The sequence below is a fragment of the Pipra filicauda genome, unplaced genomic scaffold (genome assembly GCF_003945595.2).
Source record: "Pipra filicauda isolate LSUMZ 115617 unplaced genomic scaffold, ASM394559v2 scaffold2_size9829703_pilon, whole genome shotgun sequence".
Taxonomy (NCBI): domain Eukaryota; kingdom Metazoa; phylum Chordata; class Aves; order Passeriformes; family Pipridae; genus Pipra; species Pipra filicauda.
Genome location: NW_024104421.1, coordinates 8,084,434 through 8,106,246, shown reverse-complemented (window position 1 = coordinate 8,106,246; position 21,813 = coordinate 8,084,434). Strand labels below are relative to the sequence as shown.

General features: G+C 39.2%; 1 protein-coding gene across 7 annotated transcripts in view; it reads left to right on the top strand.

Annotated features, from left to right (window-relative positions):
• Positions 1–21,813, top strand: part of KIAA1549 (KIAA1549 ortholog) — a 144,963-nt gene that overhangs the window by 106,867 nt on the left and 16,283 nt on the right. For 5 of the 7 annotated variants that reach the window (XM_039383267.1, XM_039383264.1, XM_039383266.1 and 2 more), the window contains exons 11-15: positions 9,331–9,533; positions 13,767–13,888; positions 15,875–15,889; positions 19,241–19,446; positions 21,199–21,422. In XM_039383267.1, the coding sequence (XP_039239201.1) occupies positions 9,331–9,533; positions 13,767–13,888; positions 15,875–15,889; positions 19,241–19,446; positions 21,199–21,422 (770 nt within the window). The remainder of the gene's footprint in view (positions 1–9,330; positions 9,534–13,766; positions 13,889–15,874; positions 15,890–19,240; positions 19,447–21,198; positions 21,423–21,813) is intronic. The other 2 variants (XM_039383265.1, XM_027743752.2) reach the window with 1 other exon arrangement.

The window sequence follows — 21,813 nt, the reverse complement described above, 5'->3', positions numbered from 1 at the left end:
CAGCTAATGTGTCATCATCACCTGGGGACAGTTACCAGCCCTTGTGTGTCTGCTCTAATCCACACTGCTCCTGACAACCAGCCAGCCCTCCGTGTGCTGCTCACGGTTACAGGTAATGAGTCATGCCTTCTGCAAGGAGTCTGAGAGGCACTTGTGTGGATTTTTATATTTTTCCCCCAAGCAGGAATATCTGATATCGAAATATCATGTGTCAGGTGTAACTTTACACCTCTGAATTGAGAGTTTTGCTTATTCTTGTGTATTCAGTAGACTGTCTCTTGGATGTTCCCAGGATCAGAGGCTAGCCCTGCTGGAGGCTAAATACTAGGCTTCTGCTCCTGATATAAAGAATTCTTGTGATGTTATGACATCCTGTAATGCTTTTGTTCATCTGTATAATGTTGAGGCAACAGCTCTGCATTGCGGAAAAATTTCAGTCAAAAGAGACTCATGTTAAGAAAGGCAGCTGACACCAATCCTACAAAAACTACTTGAAAACTGACATGAGTTTATGCAAGAGATTCATGTCTGCCTACTGTTTGCATAACAAATATCATTCATTTCTAATAGCAACCTTGACTAACTCTCCAAGCTGTTGTCTTTTTTGGGATGGCATACAGGTTCTGCATCAGAGTCAATAGCTGGATTCTAACAAGGAATGCAGTATTCAACATCTTAATTACGTCTCAACAATACATTTCTCTGGTGGCAATTCCTCTGAAAGAGCTCTTTTGTAGTAACTCTTCTTCTGCAATGGGGATTAGCTATTCACAAATGGCAGAAATAAAATACCACACTTAGATATACTGCTTATGCCAATAGGTATAAAAAGTAAAATGTCTCCATCTGCCTTTTTACAAACATTTGAGTATCTGTCTTGAGATCAGACCAAAAGGCCAGCTAGCCCAGATGCCAAAAGAAAAAGCATATAGAAGGGGAGAAAGACAGGGCGAGTACACATGATGCCTTGCCTTGAGTAACTCTTCAGCCTTCAGTTATTTGTGTCTCGAGAATTTTCTCTAGAAGTGATGATATTTAGCAATCCTCAGTAGATTTCTTTTCCATGAACTTGTTTGGTCCTTCTAAACCCATCTGAGTTGCTGACAGGGATTTCCACAACATGTTACGAGAAGAACCATGTCATCTTGTTTCATCTTGCTTTTGTCTTGCCACCTCTTTGTTTTCTGTGATGGCCCCTAGTCCTTGCATTGGAGGGGACAGTCAACAGCTGATTCCTGAGTCCTGGTTTTCTTGTCCCTTCTTTCGAACTGGCCTTTGAACCTTTGAAAAATCTGAACATTTTCTAATTCTTTTTCATCGCTTTTGAGAGGGGGAGAGTAGAACTGAATAGGCTGTTGAAAATGTAGGTGACCCATGGATTTATAGAGCAGCATTAATATACTGGTTACTTTTGAGAAGGAGTTAAACAAAAATAATCCATTTTCAAGATACAGATGAGCATTATACCATCCCAAACATAATTAACCTCTGAGACAAGATTAATACTGGGGAAATAAATTCTGTTTCTCGTAATAAAAGATGGTAAGAGTAAGTCTACCATAGAATTTAGCTGGTTTGGGAACAAGGAAATGCACCAACATTAAATCATTGTTGCCTAAGGTTTCAATGTTGCTCCTCACTTGCAGTTTCATTTCAGTAAGCAAAATGTTTCTGCAGAATATATGAACGTACTTTCTTTCTGTGTGCATTAAACCCTTTCTAGGTATATAAACGTGTTTGACTCATTGAGCTCAAAAAATACCGCACAAAAAATAAATTAAAATTGCTGACCTATGTTCTATCTTAGAAGTCTGTTAGGACTTCTCTCATTATTTACAGAGAGGATGTGTTTCTGGACTGTTGTAAATATGCTCTGTGCAGATGGTAAGAACCATGTTATGAATTCATTCTTTTGCTTTGCAAGTTTAGAAAAGAATTCCCTTAATTTATACCTTTTTTTGTGTTGTGCTACCTTTCTTAGAGGTTGCAGTTGGGGTTGGAGTTGCATACATGGCCTTAGAGGAGTAATTGTTTAACATAACTTATGGACAAAAGACTGCTGAAAGTGAGGCACAGCAGTGACCTGTCTATCCTGCAAAGTTGCCAGTCTTTTTCTAACTTAATCCTGACACTTCCTTCCAACTAGTGTGCAAAGGAACCTCACCAAACCATGATTAAGATAGTATCCACCCAGCGGCATTTCTGTCTGAGAAGGAAAGCTAAAACTCTGTGTGATTCAGAAACAAAATTCTGCCTGTTAGAGCAGTTATCTCAGCAGCCTGTGGGCATATATGTACTCGGAGTTATGGGCTTTCAACAACATGATCCCTCTTGTATTTTGTGAAATTTACTGAGCTGTCATGGTAATATTAGTGTGGCAGGAAGAAATGCACAAAGGAGAAGAAGAGGGATGATGAAAATCCGTGAGAAGAATCTGTCTTAAGAAGAACAGGTGTCTTGAGAATTTCAGGCTTTATAAAGTTTTGTAAGTTTGGGAGTTTCTTTATTTGTTTTTAATCCTACTCCAGCAGCAAAATTCCTGAGGTGGTATTTTTTGTGGGATTCCTGCTTCAGTTACTGTTTGTTTGGTGGTAAGCAGTAACACACAGTTTTACCTTTTCCGAGGAGGGAAGGAGGACCCGAGGCTGTACACGAGCTTATTCTGGTTTTCCATGCCAGTGCTGTCTATACAATGTGCTACTTTTTTCCAACTTGATGGGAGAAGCCTGAGAAACTATAAGCATATTCCTTCTCCACAAGGACATGTTTGCTCAACTGCTTTACCTGTTCCCAGAAATGGTGACAGTTGACTGAAGTGTTGTTGTGATGACAAATTGTGAGACGTAATTTGTATAGGAGGTACTTGGTCCAAGATAAGAAAATGGGCAGCATTTTGTACATGCAACCTCTTTTTTGGCCCTCAGAACTCAAAATCCTCCTTCTGTTTGAGATGGGGCTTGCCATAGAGGGCACAGACTGTAACTGCTGTCTCGGGATGGTGTCCCACCTAAGGCGTAGCACAGTGACCTGCCATTGCACATGCACTTCTTTTTACATACATACACCATTATCAAGTGAAGGTGTTTAAATTAGAGACTTTTTGGGGTTTGGTCCTTAGAAATTTTTCCTAAACCAACAGCAGCAAAAGGACCCCTCTGCACATTTGTCAATGGTACTTAGTGGGGTTTTTTTAGTATGCTAGGAAAGAGTTTGTGCTTATGGCACAAATGGGTTATGTCATATCCCATTTCACAAAAGAGACAGTGCACGAAAAGACCTTGAGATATACAAATGAGTCTTTTTTTTCTAGTATTTTGGGGGTGGCTATGGAGTTGCAACTCACCTGTGTGATCTTCTAATATGCTTTTCCCATGAAAAAAGGTTTTTTGAGTATTTAATTCTGATATGCATTATTGTTACTGAATCACATGTATAATTTGTATGCATACTTTACAGGCAGTCCCTGGCTGTGATCACAAAGGGGTTTCTGTTGAAGGAGAGTGATGCAAACAAAAATACAGAGGTTATACTTAGGTACATAAGGAAGGATATGTAGGAACGATAATAGAAGAATAAAGCTGAATAGGAAAAGGAGACCATGAAAGGTGAACATGCCTCAATACTTCTAAATTCTTATTTATTGGTAGGTGTTTTAAATATCTCATGGACCAGTGACTGTAAACAATAGGGATGAATGATGCTTGTGGGAGGAAGATGTAGGTGACTTCTTGGATGAGATAGATAGACACCTGGTGAAAAAAAGAGTTAAAATTAGGAAGATGCTACCAAGCACATGAGCAGCTGCAAATAATTGTACTTTCTGATGCATCGTGAGAGTAATGCAGTGAATTCACACTACCCCATACTATGGTGCCCTGGGAAGATGGAGAAGGGTTTGGTGGTGTGAGCACAGTTGGCAACGTTAAATATGTTCAAGCTGTCCTAAATCACACTGACTTACATCTTCAACCCACATTAATTTTAAGAACAGTGATTTTCATTATCTTTCTGTGTTTAAGCTAGTAAACTTGAAAACATTTTTTTTTCTGTAAAGCTTCATCCTGTAACATTCCATGTCCTATAATGATACTAAGGTTATAAGTCAGCAGGACTTACAGGGATTCCTGTCCTGTTCATGGGTTATGTGCCAACAGTAAAGTACATGCTTAGCTCCTTTGTTTCCTAAGAAATCTATTTTAGCAGCCTCTGCTCGATGCATCTGGGTCTACAAGGAACAGGGCAAGATCATGGTATAAAGTCAATAGAAAATTGTCTTAATACATTATTCTTCATATTATGTCCAAATTCAAATGCTGCTTGCAGGAACTACAGGGAGAATATTCAGTAAGTGTATTTCTTCCCTTCTGCTTTCTGCTGAAATTATTCACTGACCTGAATATGCAGTATTTGCTTTCTTGAGAAAACAGGCTGTTGACATTCCTGGTGTGTCTCTGCATCTAGCAAAACAATATATTGGCAACCATTTTGTATTTCTGTGACTTGAACAGCACTAAAATTGTTATCTGCTTTTATAGAATAAGTCTTGACTGAGGTGCACAGATTTTGTAGGCTTCTACAAAAATTATTTGACTTCTCTGTGAATTGAGCTTCAAATACTGGTTTGGTTGTTGGGTTTCTTTTTTCATTCAGTATGTAACAATAGAATTAAAACACTGTCTTGACTTACCAATTTGAAATCATCTTCTTCTTAGATTTCACAGGTTCTGCATTTGTATGATAACGTAATTCCTTATGAATGCAGTAATTTAGATATGTTCATTTTGGTGGTAAACTTCAGAGTAGTTTATCTTTTCCCTTTCGCAAATATATAAAGATAAATGAAAACCTCTAACAACTTACATTTACAACAAGGAATCTTTGCCAAGACTAGTTTTGTGTAGTCTTGGGTAAAGGCACTTGAGGCTGATGAAAAGATGCTCATTTTCATCACCAGAGCAGGTAACAGTATCAGTACAACTTGTGCTCTTAAAAAGACACTGCATTCTTTTCTTGGTGGTGATTAATTTATGAGCACTAGATGACTGATCCACACATGGTATTCTGACTACCGGTCCCAAGATGAGCAGAGGTAATACAATCTGTTACACTTACATAACTTGATATAAAGAAAAGAAAGAATGCGGCAGGTGGCACACAAAATTTATAAGAAAATGTAGTAAACATCTTCAGTCTGCAATAACACTGTTCATTTCACTGAGTCTCGGTGATCTGACCATCTAGTCTTGCAGAAAGCAGAGTTGTGGTTCAGTGTCCTTCAGACACTTTTCACTGAAAATGTGGATTTTGGCTAGTATCAGTTCTCAGTTAAAAGTCATAATGTTGCCATGGTCTATGGGGAGAGGTATCAGAAGTGTAGATTGTTTCTTTAAGAAAACAAGGTGGCACTCTGTCAGCATTGTTTCTGCAGTAGTAATCCTATTAGTATTTCTGTTTTTCAAATCATAGATATTATTTTTGATAAGTGATTTTATCGGTTTTTTAGTTGAGGACTATTTTTTTCATATTCAGTTATGTATAATGTTTTATATGTGTGTATTGTCACATTTTTCTATCACTTTTTTCATTCATATGCTCAAACACGTATCTACGTACGTGCATACAGTCTCTCATACTGTTCTTATATTGTCTGGAGTTGGTAGTGCCAACTTACATTTTTTCAGCAGGAAATACCTAGAAATGTTGTTATGTGGTTGTACAGAACTTTGCAAGGCTTGACTCATTCAAGGATCAAATTTTTCCATTCAAGGATCAGTTTCATACTGAAACTTTTTTTTTAAGATGATAAAAAGAGTTTGGTTTTCAAAGAAGAACAAGGTTAAAAGAAAATAAAGTGCTCTGTCCAAATTTTAAAAGTTGTCTTGGAGAAGCTCTAATGCATATTCTCAGCCTTAGGGGGTGCAGGATGGAGAAGGAAAGAAGGTTGTTTTGTGTGAGGGAAATTCTTTTGCTGATTCTGTGGGGAACTGCCCATTTCTGACTTCAGTTTTAAACCTTTAGGAGATTGTTTGCGTGGGGTTGACAGAGACTTATTAAAGATTTACCAGTTAAATTCTCTTAGGATTATACCTGTTCTGTGCATATAAGGTCTGTAGAGCTGTACCAAAAGCTGAGAGGGTTTTTTCTCTGTTGCTGTACACTGAGATTGTATTCAAAGCATAAGAAGCATTGAGCCTAAGGTTCTTGGATGGTGTAAACTGGAATGGACAGCTGGCAGGCAGAGGGAGAGAGGGAGGGGGAAAAGATTGGGGTAGAGAGAATAGTTTTGCCTGGCAAGGAAGAGTAAGACTAGATGAGGAGTTTACCGGGCTGCGCCTTGGTGCCTGGGGTGGTAATAACTGAGACTGGCAAGTCCTCTGTTGCCAGCAAGTGTCCATAAAAGCCATTGGCAAAGTCTCAGCCACCCTAGTTGCAAAGGTGCATGAAAGAATACATCCTTTCTCATCCTGCATCCCCTCCTCCTTTCACTATGTGTTTGCCAGCTTCTGCATGAAAGGAGGTCGATATCCTGGTTCTGCAAATAACATTCTTACATTCTGCCCAACTTTGACTAATAGCAGAAGGCTCAGTCTATGCCAAGGGTGCAGCAGGGTGGGAGAGAGCAAGAGGGTTCCTGTGGAAGAACTGAATTTATGATTTCGAAACTCAAGACTCTTGCAACACCTGTGTGTGAGAGGATCCAGTTGTGATTGTTCAGACAATCTTAGCTGCCATTTCTTACAGTGTGAGTGTCAGTCTTTGCAATACTATCAGCCTTATAATTCAGCTTCTGTGTAGTCTGTCTGCAGATAAACATTTGTTCATACATATGCTGTGGTGTATGTACATGTACACATAAATATATCTGTTCCTGTAACTGTGCTTACATGAAAGGTTGTGCTAGTCTGCAGCTAGGAATAAGACTATTTAAAGTTAAAAGCTTAAAAATTTTTATTTTTGTATGTTGCTTTATTCCCCAACATGTTTACAAACTCAATATGCTGGAGTAACTCAAAGATGGGTTGAAATGCATGCTTCAGACATGCAGCAATCTTAGTAAAACCATACTAGTAATTCCAATATTACTACCATGTTTGTCTCTTCGGTTGTCCTTGCCCACCCCACCCATCACACTATTCAAAAAGTGGTAGTAACTTTGCAGGTCGAGTCGTGGGTGCTTAGGAAAGGCTAGAGCACCACCAAAATTTTTTGTGGAAGAATTGTGCGCAGCACATGGTGAAGACTCTCCTCATCTTTGGGGCTAAGGGGGCTGGAGGCAACAGAGTGGAATGTAGTAAAATAGAGGAAGTGATCATCAGGGATCAGCAGCAGGGCTGTGTGGACAGGAGGGGGGAGTGTAAAAGGGGGAGTGTTAGAAGAGAGGAAGCCACTAAAGGGTTCAAAGGAAGAGTGTCACACCCAGGAATATCTTCAAAGAGAATAGACATAACCTAAAAACAGATGGGGTCAAACAGAGGAGGTGGGGTAACCAAGAGAAGTTTCAGTAATCAGAGTGCTGCAAGCTGGCATGATAATTCACAGAGGAAGTGAAAAGTTCTTCCTCAGAAGTATTTTGGAGGGGGTGGTGTTTTTTGGAGGCTTTTTTTTTAAGTAAGCAAGATCCTGAAGACAAATGTTTAATGTCTGAAGGGGGGCAAATTTTAGGAAGGCTTCACTAGGTGGCAACGACAAAAAATGGAGACACAGTTATACCTTCACCTGCTGAAGCTCCACAGTGCCTTTTTGAATCAGTGGTTGCAGTCATTTGCATAAATTCAATAACTGAATCACCCATAATGCTGAATTCAAGGGACTGTTGTAAAGCCCAAGACAAATGGAGTACAGTGGAAGACATCCAGATCTGTTCAAATAATAAGCTTACTCATTTTGTGTAAGAAATGAACTCCAAACCCTCACCCATTCAGAGCACTGCTGGATTTTTCAGAAGAGCTTTTATTGCCATCTACTGGTTTAAATACGGTTTGCTCGACTGCATCACCCTTTCTAAGAACCATTTGGAAGATGTTTGCTTACTGAGAAAATATTTTGAAGAGATTGTTTCAGAATATTCCTTAGGCAAGCTTATCTTTGGCATGATATCAGACGAGTCTGTTTGCAGTTAGTTATGCTGGCATGCCAAGCTTTATGACAGGGGGTTCATTTAAACATCTGGAACCCGACGCACCCATACACACACTCCAGCACGTGCTTCACTTTGCAGGAAATCAGCTCTAGGAACACACACGTAGGGGTTTGTGCGTGTGGTGTGCAGTGGGGATGCGTGCCCGCACTTTGGAAACTCGAGTTGTCATCGTTTCTTTCTGCTTTCAAACTACGTAAAAGTGAGTGGGATTTGAAGAAAAACTTTCTCTTAATTAGTTCTTCAGAATTTCTAACTACTCCAAAGCCCCAAAAAATCAGCAGAGCGCTTGAAACTTGGAGTCTTGATTAAATTAAGTCTGAATCAAGTCATTGACAAGGTGAGACTAGCTTTTTTCATAAATACAGTTAAGAAAATAGAAGGCCCAAGTCTGTGTCTTTCTCAAGCAAGATGTGCATTGAATCCATAATCCTTCAATAAGATCTCTAGGATAATTTCTCTAAATTCCAAAGTTTTCTCAAGCAAGATGTGCATTGAATCCATAATCCCTCTATAAGATCTCTAGGATAATTTCTCTAAATTCCAAAGTTTTTTATATATTTTTCTGTCTATTCAGTATGAAATTCCTAAGAGCTAGGTTTTCAGTTCTTTCCTGGAGGAATCCATGCTGACTGAAAAAGTAATTACCAGGCTGCTGTATAACTCAGATCTGCAGAATGTAAATCTTTCATCAGATGAACTAGATGTTTGTACAAGCAATTCCACACTTCTGCAGATTTGGGGAGCTCAAAATGAGAAAGATCAACAGTGACATTATTCAAATTATTTTAAATCTTTCATCCATTTTGACTGGAAGAAATGAAAAGATGACCTGGCACTGGCAACTGTTTCAGTCAGTACACAGGTGTACTGTGCTTTGCACTCACAAGTACACAAAAAGCTTCTCACACAGTGATGAAATCTGAAGCAATAGCTGTAAAAAAAATATGTAGCAGCATCAGAAGGCTATTTTTTAACTTGGTTTACTGATTTGGAGTTTTAAACTGTGTATCATATGTAAGATGACAGAATTGTGGAGAGTTTTTCTTTTCCCTGCAGCTCTCATGTTCATTCCTGAGACTACCATAGCCTAACCATCCTCCTAGTGGCCACTGTTTGTAGATCTGAGCCAAAGCCTTTGTACTCATTGTCACTCACAGTTCCTGTCTTTTGTCTTTGTTCTTTTCTCACAGCTACAAGCCCCCAGTGTGAAAGGCTTTGATTTTGCTAAGCAGCATCTGGGCCAGCACAATAAAGACGATGTCCTGATTATCCACGAGCCAGCTCCTTTACCAGGACCTATTAAGGATACTACCCCGTCTGAAAATGGAGATGTGCCCAGCCCCAAATCCAAGATTTCCACAAAGCCTTCAAAGACTGTTCGACACAGAGGGAGGTCAGTTCAGAGATAAAACAAATTGTAGTAGACAACAGTTTATTAATGGCTAGTGATTATAGTATTTTTAGGGCAATTTCAGTAGAAATAACTGTTCCAGAGCTCTGAAACTTTGTGTTTTCTAGTGAGCTGTCAGTTATACCTCACTACTCATTCGTACAAGATTGTGAGAATTTAGTGTTCATTTTTCTCTTAAAGGGAACATACCCAGCTAAGAGCAGTATTTAAGACACTGCTGAGTTGACTAGAGTCAAGTCATTGCTTTACTAGAAACATCGTGTATGTTTTCCAGTGCAGTCTCTGATGTGATCTCTAGCTACTAAGACAATGGGTGGTTAACACAAATGAAAGCCATTGACAAATAGTAACGTGTTTCAATAACGTTAATAGTGACCAACACATGTACGAAGAGTTGGGATTTCCAATAATAAGCTATATCTCCAAAATTCAGGGAAGATGCATGAATGTTTTTACTTACGATAATCTGGTTACTCTCATAGCAAACCAGCCTTAGTCAGAAAAAGCAGTGATAATTTTCAGCTGTGCAAGTGGAGAAATGTCTGTTAACCTCAGCACAAATTTGCTAATGTTTTCCAATAATCAAGCGTGTTTTGGTGGAAAGAACTGTGTGGGATACCTGCTGTAACAAAGCTACACAGTAAAGAAGGATCTGTGCACAAAAGAAAAGAGAGAAGTGGGAAGGTAAAAGCTGAGGGAAAAAATGGAACTCTGAGGAGTTGAGCTCCTCTGTGCTCCACTTTCCAGTAATTCTTCTTCCTCTCCCTCACCCTCGTATGTGCACTCCTGTCTTCAGCTCTGCATCCCCTGTGCTTATACCTACATGATGCTTCATGGTGAGAGAAAAAGAAAAGCAATCAATCAAGGGCAGAGTTGAATGAGCTTAGATGGAAACTAATGGTGATTCTAACTGAGCTGTAGATCTCTGTGACACAGCTTGCTCCTCTGTTCAGCCTTCTGTGCTTTCTCTAAAGCCCCAGTTGTCTTAAGATCCTTACTTCATCTTCCCCATATGGGCTTCATAAAGCTCAGTTTCCCCCTTTCCAGATGCTAAGCCTGTCTTCCTAACTCCCTATAGACCTTGTAAGTAGTAGACTACCAGTGGTACAGTGGAATGTGGGCAAAATTGGAAAATAATAGAAGAAAAATGAGCTAACTTGTTTTGGTGTAGCTTACATAAATTAAAACAAAGTAATATAAATCTGAAGGATGGGTGTTTCTGTGTTTCTTTTAAAAAGTTCAATAGTGGCCTAAGAGATGATACCTTGGGAAAGGGAAGATATCTATATTTATATACACATCAGCATAAGATATAAGTTTAAATTTGAGGTTGTTACTATATTTCATCTAGAATAATTCAGAGAATTACGCAGGACAAATTTCAGAAGCCAACATTTTAATGATTCCCCCGAAGATAATAGTGAATCATTGATCAAATTTGGAATAAAGATTTTTTTTTTTTAATAGCATCTAATTAAGTGTCAAATCATAGAATGGTTTGGGTTGGAAGGAACCTTAAAGATCATCTTGTTCCAACCCCCGTGCCACGAGCCTGGACTCATAGCAGAGATGCTCCATCCCTCTGATCATCTTCATGACTGTCCTCTGGACTCACTCCAACAGGTCCATGTCGTCCTGATATTGGGCCCTAGAGCTGGATGCAGTACTCCAGGTGGAGTCTCACGAGAGTGGAGTGAAAGGGCAGAATCCCCTCCCTCAACCTGCTTTTAATGCAGCCCAGGATACATTTGGCTCTCTAGGCTGCAAGTGCACATGGCTGGCTCATGTTGAGCTTCTCATCCACCAATAGCCCCAAGTTCTTTTCCTCAGAGCTGCTCTCAACCCATTCTCCTCCCAGCCTGTGTTTTTGCTTGGGATTGCCCTGAACCAGGTGCAGGACCTTGCACTTGACCTTGTTAAACTTAATGAGTTTCACATGTCCCCACTTCTCAAGCCTGTCAGGGTCCCTCTGGATGGCATCCCTTCCCTCCAGTGTGTTGACCACACCACAGAGCTTGGTGTCGTTAGAGAACTTGCTGAGGATGCACTTGATCCCACTGTCTGTATTGCTGACAAAGATGTTACACAGCACCAATACCAGTATTGACCCCTGAGGAATGGCACGTGTCACTGCTCTCCACTTGGACATTGAGCCATTGACCACAACTCTTCGAGTGTGACCATCCAGTCAATTTCTTACTCACCAAATTTTCTGTTTGTCACATCCACGTATCTCGAATTTAGGGACAAGGATGTCATGTGGGACAGTGTCAAATGCTTTGCACAGGTCCAGGTGGATGTCAGTTGTTCTTCCCTTATCCACCAGTGCCATGACCCCATTGTAGAAGGTCTCAAAATATGTCACACATGATTTGCTCTTAGTGAAACCATGTTGGCTGTCACCAAGTCCCTCCTTATTTTTCATGTGCCTTAGCATAGTTTCCAGGAGAGTCTGCTCCATGGTTTTGCTAGGCACAGAGATGAGTGACTAACTTGTAGTTCAAAAGAGAATTTCCCTCTTCTCCCTCATATTCCCTTAAGAACAAATCTTCCTTTAGACTTAACTATGGAGATGTTACCATCATCTCCCTACCATGCTGACATGCCCATGTCAGCTTGCGATTTAAAACATTTATTCCCCGAGGCAGAAGTTGAAATATGAAATGATATCATACTGTGTTATGTTGGGTTTAGCTGGTTGCTGTTTTGTGAGGAAATACAGAACTCAATTCATCACAGTGCAATTCAGGATTGTCTGTTGCATGCCAGGAAATATAGTGGTGATGTGAGTACATGTTCTGTATCTCTGAAAAACAACAAGCAAGAGCAGCTGAATTCAGAAAGCACAGCATCTCTGGGCTCCAGCTGAGAATTGGACCCATTGTTTTGGCTTGAGAGGATACAACTACATATTCCTCAGCACTTTTAAGGAATGACTGATGTTGATTCAGCACTGTTTATGTTCCTATAACTTAATGATCATTTAGATAGACTGAGGAAAGAGTATGAAGGAACGCAAAGCACAATGAGGTGAAACAAAGTTGGTGGGAAATCTGGAAAGAAGAACTCCAGCCTTATACTCTACTGAACCAAGGCAAAGGTGATGGAGATGATAGCTCTGCACACCTTCCACCTTAGAAAAAGATGCAATGATGCAGGTCTGTAAGCTCACTGAGGACCATTTATCCTCTTTTCCCTGCAATTTTTTTTTTAATTGGGATTTGACATTAGTATTATGATCCTGCAGATCAGTGCATTGTTCTGTGAGGAAAAATAAGGAAGTCAGTTTGGAGCTGGAACATTGCCTGCTGCAAGGAGTAGATTTAACTTGCAATGGACTTGTCAAGCTGGATATAGTTATCTTAGTCTGTGGGCTCTAGGCAGGTTGATGTTTAGCCAAGAGCCTCAGTAACTATTTCAGATATCCATCTAGCCCAAGCAAATCCTGCACTAATGAAGTTAATGCACAGACATGTGCACACTTTCAGTGATTAACTCCCTGCCAGAATAGAATATGAATGTTCATAAGACAAAATGGTCACTAGAGACACTGTCACAAAGGCTGATCCCATATGAAAAGACAGGCTTTGGTGTCAGCTAGGAGGTAATGTGTGCCCTATGTTTTTTTTATTTTTATACTGCTATCTGAATAATTTTACAGTTGAAGTATTTTTTTATTTTTCTGTATCTCCCACAAAAGCTATGAACACTGAGATTGTAATTTTTAGGTAAAAAATGCTTTTGAAGAATCTCATGACTGCATGGGATAAATACATAAAAGAAGCATTTTTGAATGACCCTACATTTGACTAGTCAGGAGAATACTCATGTGGTCTTGTATTGTTGGCAAGACAACACCAAGTTAGCAAGGCTGAATGTTACACTGGTTACCTATATGAGTTTTTTATTCCTAATATAATTTTCTTCTGTCTGAAGAATAAACTATTACTTATGAATGCAGAGGTTTTTTTCTTGTAGTGTATTTTAAAGGAAAGATTACATAACAATATTGTCACATGTGAATCCTGTTGCAGTCAGTTTTCGCACGCAATGACATCATGGCAATGAATATCTGGCTATGATAATGTATTAAGAATTTACTTAAAAACAGAGGAAAAGTTTAGCAGTCTTCACAAGATATTTTAGTGCAGGATTCTTTGAGCGTGAGAATTGTGCCCCTTTGCAGACTTGCAAATATTGTTTTGTTCGTGGCAGAATTTCGCCATCAGATGCTGACTCCACAGCCAGTGAACAATCCAGCGGGAGAGAGACTGGAGAGGAAACTGCAAGACCATCAACTGCAAACGAGGGCAAACCACGCAGAGCAGTGAAGAAAGGTTTGTTACTTTTTTTTTTCCTTGTGTGCACTAGCAGAGCTTTACTCAGGTTGAAGAGTTACTGTGGTGCTGTAACTTTCGTAAATTCATCTTTGGTTGTTGATTTTTCTGGATTTTGTCGCAGAAAATCCTTTCCTTTTTGATTTAGTTTTTTTCCGGTGAAACTGAAGAGCTACACATTCCTTTGATTCCAGCAAGCTTTTGAAACTAATGGCTTAGCAGGAATGGATCTTCCCTCCTTTTGTCCCGAACACACCCCTGGCAGAACTCTTTCCATTTAGGCCCAATTGGGGCTTGTGGTACCGGAATTGCAGGCAGTTACTTGGGCAGTAGAGGTCACAGCAGGACTTTATACTGTGTGGGTGTGTGTCTTTAACTGTAACTTTGAAAAAGTGAGATTAAAAAAAAAAAGAGATCAGAGAGGTAAAAATTTTACAAATAAGTTCTAATTCAGACATCAAAATGCCTGCATGATTGTGTTTTCAGAAGATGAAAATCCACTGCTAATATGTTAATAACAGTGGTATTTTTTTGTAAAGAACTATCTTCCTTCCAGTTAAAATGCCATTTGTCTTGGAGGTACCCTAAAATATATTTCTTTTCTCATTGAAAAGTTGATAAAACAGTGAAAATGCACTTTCATTTTTTTTTAACTAAAACATTCTTTTAAATTCTTTTCTGGTTTAAAAGTGTGTGGTTAACTATGCTTACACAAACATGTAAGTGTTTTTTGTGAGAGCCTTTTGGTTTAGATGGCTTGTTCCTTGTTTGTGGTTTTAGTTACCAGATCTTTGCCTTAAATCACAGTAGTCTTCCTAGAGCAAATTCTGACTGTCTGGTAAAGGAGTTTGTGATATCCTCATCAGTTTTTAATACACATGGCCTTGATGGCAACAGAAAATTAGGAGAAGACGAAAATATTGACCACATTGTGAGCAGTCTCTTTGGTATATTGAGTGTTTTTCCACACCCTCTGTGAAATACCAGCTGAGATGTAAAGATGACTTCTGAGGAATGCAGTGCCAGTGAAATTAAGGTCATAGCAGACAATAGATATTCAGTTTTTCTTTATGTTGCAGAAATGAGGACTATGTAAGATAGTTTATTATATAAACAGCTAGCTTTTGGGTGGCTAAACAACAGCTTAAATGATGTGTGATTCTTAAACTTTTGTAATGTGGACTACTCCTGGAAGAGCAGGGGTTGATGGATCAGGCTTTCCTATGTAATGAATAGGTAAGAAAACAAAGCACAGGATCTGCTGATGTGACTAAAAAGTTAAACTTTCTAATAATTCAGCAGGCAGCATATGCTCTATATACTTTACAGAATTTACAAAGGAAGATACTGTCTTGATGCTACATGTTTTCAATGCCTTGGGTTTGCTCTAAGGACCAGAAATCATGCCCAAGTGAAAACATATAGAAAACAATTATGCTATGACAGAACTCAGAATGGTTTGAGTTGCTCCAATCTATCTGACTTCAATTCCATTGCTCTGATTTAGTGTTCTCCCATTTCTTCTGACGTGGGAACTACATTTTCGTCTCTTCATTTTCTGTGTGGCTTAAAACTTTAAGGTTTAGCATTTTGATTCGGTGTAGAAATGTTAGGTGTTGCTGCATCTGAATTACCTGATAAAGGCGGCAAGGATACTGTGTAAATTGTGTTCTTTCTACTCATCATGTGCTTACTGGATCAAATGCACTATTTTTGCAGCATTTGGTGCCTCTAGTTTGGTAATCATAGGGACTATTTTTAGCATTCAGAATTGCAGGCACTGTCTGGAGAGAGCTCTCTGTTAAATTGGGAGATTCAGCTCCCTTTTTGTGCAGCTGAGGCTTGGCAGTTTGATCCAAGTTCATGAATTTCATTCAAAAGTAAATGCAATCATCTTGCTGCTGTGGTTTTTTTCCAGTTGCCATTTCAGCTGAATTATTTGTCATAATTACTGTGTTGTCTCTTCTTTTTCCTTTATGTTGTCAGGAGCAAACAGAGTGGGTAAGTAACCAGAGCTGGTAGTTGATTACAAATATGAATAGAGGTGCTGGGGTAGCTGCTATTATATCTTAAGGATGGCAGGGTTTGTCTTCTGAGTCTAAAAAACCAAAATTGCTTTTGAGCTGTGGAACTATAAAAAAAAAATCTCAGTGACACAAATTATAGTCATCTGGCACATTTTTCTAATTTCCTCCCAATTTTTTCAAATTATTGAGGAAAACATGACTGTGAAAGAAGCAAAACTAAGGCAGCTGTTGGGTCTGAAACTAGCTTTGTACAAGCAAGTTAGAGGTATTGTTAGAAGTTAATTTCTTTACTGGAAACCCAAGGCAAACCCAAGCTACCTGCAAAAAAACATAAAATATTTTCTCCTGAACTAGTGTTTTCCTGACCAGGAGTGAGACATAGCAAACACAGGGCAGGGGAAAGCTGACACTGTCTTTAATAATACATAACATATCTAATGATAAAATAAGGACTGTGTCCTCTGACAGCAGTGTCCATCTTACAATGGTAGAGAAGGATGGATAGAATGGTTATGATGCATTCCATTGTTGGGTTTAATGAGTCATCAGCTGCATCCTAGGGACATAACCTACTGGAATACAAAGAAACGGTATGAAATGTATCTGAAACTGCATACTCTGGCTGATTCAGATACCAGTGGATCAGAGGAAGAATCCCATTGACTTAATCTGATTTTGGATGAGGCCTTATGCCTTTTGGTTGCCATGTCTCTTGTTTTTATTTCAAGAGGGTGCAGGAAGCAGTAAGCTTCCTCTATCTTTGACTGTATTGGTTTTCATATGAAATCGTAGCTTCCTGCAGAGCAATTAATCTCCCTGGCATTTCAATTCAATTAGTAGTACAACTCAGGGAACAGTGATGAACATTGATCCTGACATGTGACCTATATGGACTACTTGCTTAAATGTGTTCTGCCCAGTATTGGGGTATTAATTCCTCTCCATTATTTTTTAGCCTCAGGTGACTAGTCTGAGATCAAATTTTCTTTCATGTAGTGCCATCTGATAGCTTTATAAGGAAGATTTTCTAAGCATGGACAATAGTGTAATATAAGAACTTCGAAATGAGGAATTATTCTCTCTGTCAAAACTTTTTGCTTATTTATGTGTTGAGTTAGAAACCATTTCTTGTTTTGCTATATGTATACAGTGCTGTGCAGTTCCTGACTTTATCTACTTTACTGTACTTTGTATTTACAGACACATTCAGTGTATGCACACACAGGAGATTTAAAGGTCAGATGCAGCTTATGAGGGTTTTGTGTGTATGTGTATCTTTTCTGCAAAAGGGAGTTACATACACTGTTACTGTAAAGCCTTACCAAAATTTGTCAGTGGGACTTTTGGACAGTTTTACAAAATGAGTATAAGCCTGTTTCGGCTAAGAGGCCTCTGCCAAGCACTTGTTTGTGTGTGTAAAAGGGGAGGTTATGGATGAAATTATAAAGAGTCAGAGTGAATGCTTAGTGTAATTGAATATGTTGGACCTTGCTAACCAAGTAATATGAAAATAACCTTAAAATTTTATGTTGGAGGTCAGTGAGCTTGAGAATGGCTGTTAGAGTGAAAAGGTTGGAAAAAAATTACTAATGTGTGGTGGGGAAAATGGGAAAGATGGATGCAGAAGGTCAGATTTCTATTGACTACACAATTGCTCTGAGGGATTCACACTAACTACTTAATATATCTTGTGTCCCTCTCTGTGAGAGGCAATGCTTGCACACTTCTGAGAAATGCATGAAGATTGGGCTTTAAAGATGACAAATGGTAAAGATGATATAAATAGCTATAGAAGAGAGATGGATATATTTCATTTAGTCTCAGTGTCTTGCAGAACATTTGGGACACAGAGGTCTTGAAAGGAACTGTTTACCTTCTTTTTAATGACACGTACAGAAAAGTCACATTTATAAATGTGGATACCATTTATAAATGGGTACATTTGACAATCCATTGATCAACTTTGAGAAATATGAAGAATAAGAATTTTGCTCAATTTGTGGCCGGATTGCTTTCCAGCCCAAAAGTAATGTGCTGTGAATATAATAAAGTGTACCATTCCTTCCTTCTCCTGCTCCCTTTTTGTGCTAGAAGAGGGAAGCAAAGGAGCAAGTAATCTACTGTGATCTTCTACAGAAGATAGCATTCACTCCTCTTCTGAACCCTATCCTGCATTACCAGCACATGTTGCAAATGGATCAGAGCAGTGACTATTTTATTTTCCTGCTTTTGTCTGTTGTAGTTGGATAGTGTTGAGCAACAACTGATTCTGTATCACAATCAAGTGAGATTTACCTCCTGATTTGAATCTTAAGAACCCTTATTGTCTGTGCAAGGATGTGGGATTATGTCCCTCCACACTGCTGTGTTCCTCCTTAAGGAGAGTGACAAATCTTGATCTCACAGCTTGTATTTCATGGTGAAAAGCAGTTTGAAAATTTGTGGCTTTACCATGTGGACAAGACAAAAGGTTCCTTTGCAAACTTTGAACAGCTTTTGCAAGCCTCATCTGCGTAACAGTTCCTGGTTTAGGTCTAGCTTGAAAAAAATAATCAAATCTGTGCTTAACGGCAAACCATTGGGGTGATCCTACAGATTTCAAGTCTTTTGAAAGAGATGACCTGTTTCTATTGAAGTGATTAACTGTTGGCAGGACCTGGGCTGCAACTTCCATGCATATTAGTTTCTGTCGTTTGCTGATCGTATTTGAGTTGGTTTAACCTTTCCAACAAATTACAAGGCAATATTTGTGCAGCTTGCTTATTACAATCTGAACTATTTATCCTGTCACAGAGAAAAAGACTACTTTTAAAAGCTTTATTCAGTAAACCGTTCATAAAATTCTTTGTGGTTTGTGTGGACTTCTAAGAGGTTTTTTTGTTTAGTTCCTATATCACTCCTATCACTTAAGAAATACATTTTGCATTGAGACATCTTTCATTGCTCTTTGAACCTCCATTTGAGCAATTTGCATCTCCTTAAGTACTGATAAGAGGAACCATTAGCAGTATGTACTTGAACAGCTTTTTATGAAGTAAAGTAGATTGAGATTTTGGGGGTTTGCAAATGCCAAGAGCTTGATTTACAGAAATAAAGAATGACAGCTCACCTTCTGGAAATATAATGGAAAAATGTTTATCATTTGCAAACCACAGGGTAAACTTGTTGTACACTAAATGTGAATCAGCTGGAAGGCCTGTAGGGCAAATTAAACACAGATGGAAAACATGGCATAGTCTTGTAGCGCAGCATCTGTAGAGCTTAAAATGTGACTGAGATAACCCTGGCAGTACTGCTTTACTCTCTGTTGGTTCTGGTGATTTAGGACCCCCTCAGACCAGCAGTGGAAATGAACAGCACTCCTCAGCCTCCATCTTTGAACATGTGGACAGGATGTCTCGCTCCTCAGATGCCAGCAGACGGGTCCCAAGCAAGATCCAGCTGATTGCTATGCAACCGATGGCAGCACCTCCGGTTCAGAACTCAGTGCTTTCTGATCGAGTGGCAGAGACCAACAAAATTAATAAAGAGGTAAAGTGCTTTGAATGTTTTTGGAGGACTGTATGCCCAGCCAAGAGAGAAGTGAAAAGTATGCAGTTTCTTGTTATCAGGAGTTCCTCGTTAGTTCCTGAGGAGTGAAATCATGACAAGTTACAGGAATAATCCCGTTTCAGTCCAGAGGAAGAATCTGACCTGTTTTTAAGAGGTATCTAAACCAAAAATTAAACAATGGGAGAGGAGCAAATTTGATGGTTGGGATACCTCATGTCAGCATCCTTTTGCTATTCATCAGGACATGATTGAATTAGAGTTGTGTTAATTAATGTGTGAGAATTGGAACACGTTGCCCACCTTGGTTTTCATTTTACATTATTCACTTGAATTTTCAGCAACTCAGGATGTGGATTATACAAAGAACTTATCTCAAAATATTCTGGGGTGTGAGTTTGCAGCACATTCATTGCTTTCAACTTCAGATGTGTTTATCTGACAGTAAGCATACAGAAACTTCCTGCTTTCTCTGAGGCCTCACATTACTGTAAGCAGAATATATGCATGGCTGGGGCATGAGGAGGAAAGGTGGTGCACTATAAAAGTGATACACTGCCTGACACTACCACATACCAGCATCTTGGTTTTGTATTGAGTACAAGATGATACCTTCTCGTAATTCAGAGTGGAAGATTACTACAACCTGTAACTTAACTTTAAGATTCTGTGTTTCTGAGTACCCTGTGGAAGAGAGGTAAACACATATATCTAGGATACACAGGCAAGAGGAGCCACAGAAAAGAAATCTCATTATATGGGCAGAAGACACATAATTCTAACTATAAATGTAAATAGTAAGTCTGACTTGTGTCCATTATATGCTTTTTAGGGATTTTCATGAAAGAATACACAAAAATCAATTTTTATCTCCTTTTTAATTCAGCAAATTAAATGCAGATGTATTCCAGGACTAGTCCAGCACAGGCAAGAGCAGTTGTTGCTACCTGTTCTGGTGCTCAAGTGTTTTCCAGTGATAAGAATGATTTCAGTGAATGTTGGGCCAGGACTTACAAAATGTGGTGTTACAATAGCTTTTCCCAGATAATGAGATGCACTGCAGGAAATTTGAAAAAGTGTGGGAGAGAGGCATGAAACCTCAGCATGCAATAAGATGTAGAGCTGATAGTGACATGTTCATCCAGGGACCTGGGCCCTTCTGTTGCTGCTACATTCCTGCATAGCTTATGGTGACCTCTCATGCTCAGCAGAGGCACTGAGTTATGAGCTCAGTTAGCTCCTTAAGTTCTTGCTTCATAGGTGATGAAGGTCATTAAAGGGAGTGGGTGACAGATTTCATCACTATTGATCAAATGTATCTCTGTTGGACAAGCAAAGCTGACTACAGTCTGGTTAGTCTTATTTTTTCAGAGCAGTGTCACTTCTGGCAGACAGCAGGAGTTTTTTGTGTTCCTCCGACCTTTTGTTAACAAACTGCAACCTCCTTCTAATTGCACCTGCTGTGCTGGCAGTCGTGTTGTGTATAATAGTACATCTACCTGGGGAGACAATGAGGATACTGAAAAATACCCGAGAAAGAAAGTGTGTTTGTTAATTGTGTGACTTATTTTAGTCCTTCAGAGATTTGGGGGAGGGAGGGGGTGAAGGAGGGAGAGGCAGACAGAGAGGTGGGGAGGAGAGGGTTGTGGAAGAGCAGCAAAATCCAGTTTGCAAAATATCCAAGTGAAAAACGCGATTCTTTTTCTTCCCCCCCCCTTCCTTTCCTCCTTTAAGATACAGACAGCCCTGAGGCACAAATCTGAGATTGAGCATCACCGCAATAAGATTCGCCTTCGCGCCAAGCGTAAAGGGCACTATGAATTTCCAGTGGTGGACGACGTGGTGGTGGTTGACTCCAAAGAACAGCACAGAATATATCGCAAGGCACAGATGCAGATTGACAAGATCTTGGACCCTGGAGGCAGTGTGCCTACAGTCTTCATAGAGCCCAGGAAGAGGTATGGATTTCAGAGATGGAAAGAGCAATTTTCTTTTAGAGTCAGCGCCCAAAGTACATCAAAACTGTACTTCTTAACTTTCAGAGCTTAAAATCATTTTGATCACTGGTTGAATTTGAGTTATCTAGGTGAGAAGGATTGGATTGTTCTAAGCATTTTGATTTATTTCACTATATGCCAGTATGTTTTGTTTTCACATTATTCTTTAACAAGTTCTCAGCAATGAATTCTTGATAAATAAGCCCAAATGTATGGAAACTGTCTTAAAACAATTTAGTATTTGCTCAGCCATTTGTTTGAATAATTCTTGTGTGGTGTAGAGGGATCAAAATTACAATATCAGCACTAAAAAAGATACATAGAAAACATAACCTGCAAGTAATAATATTTT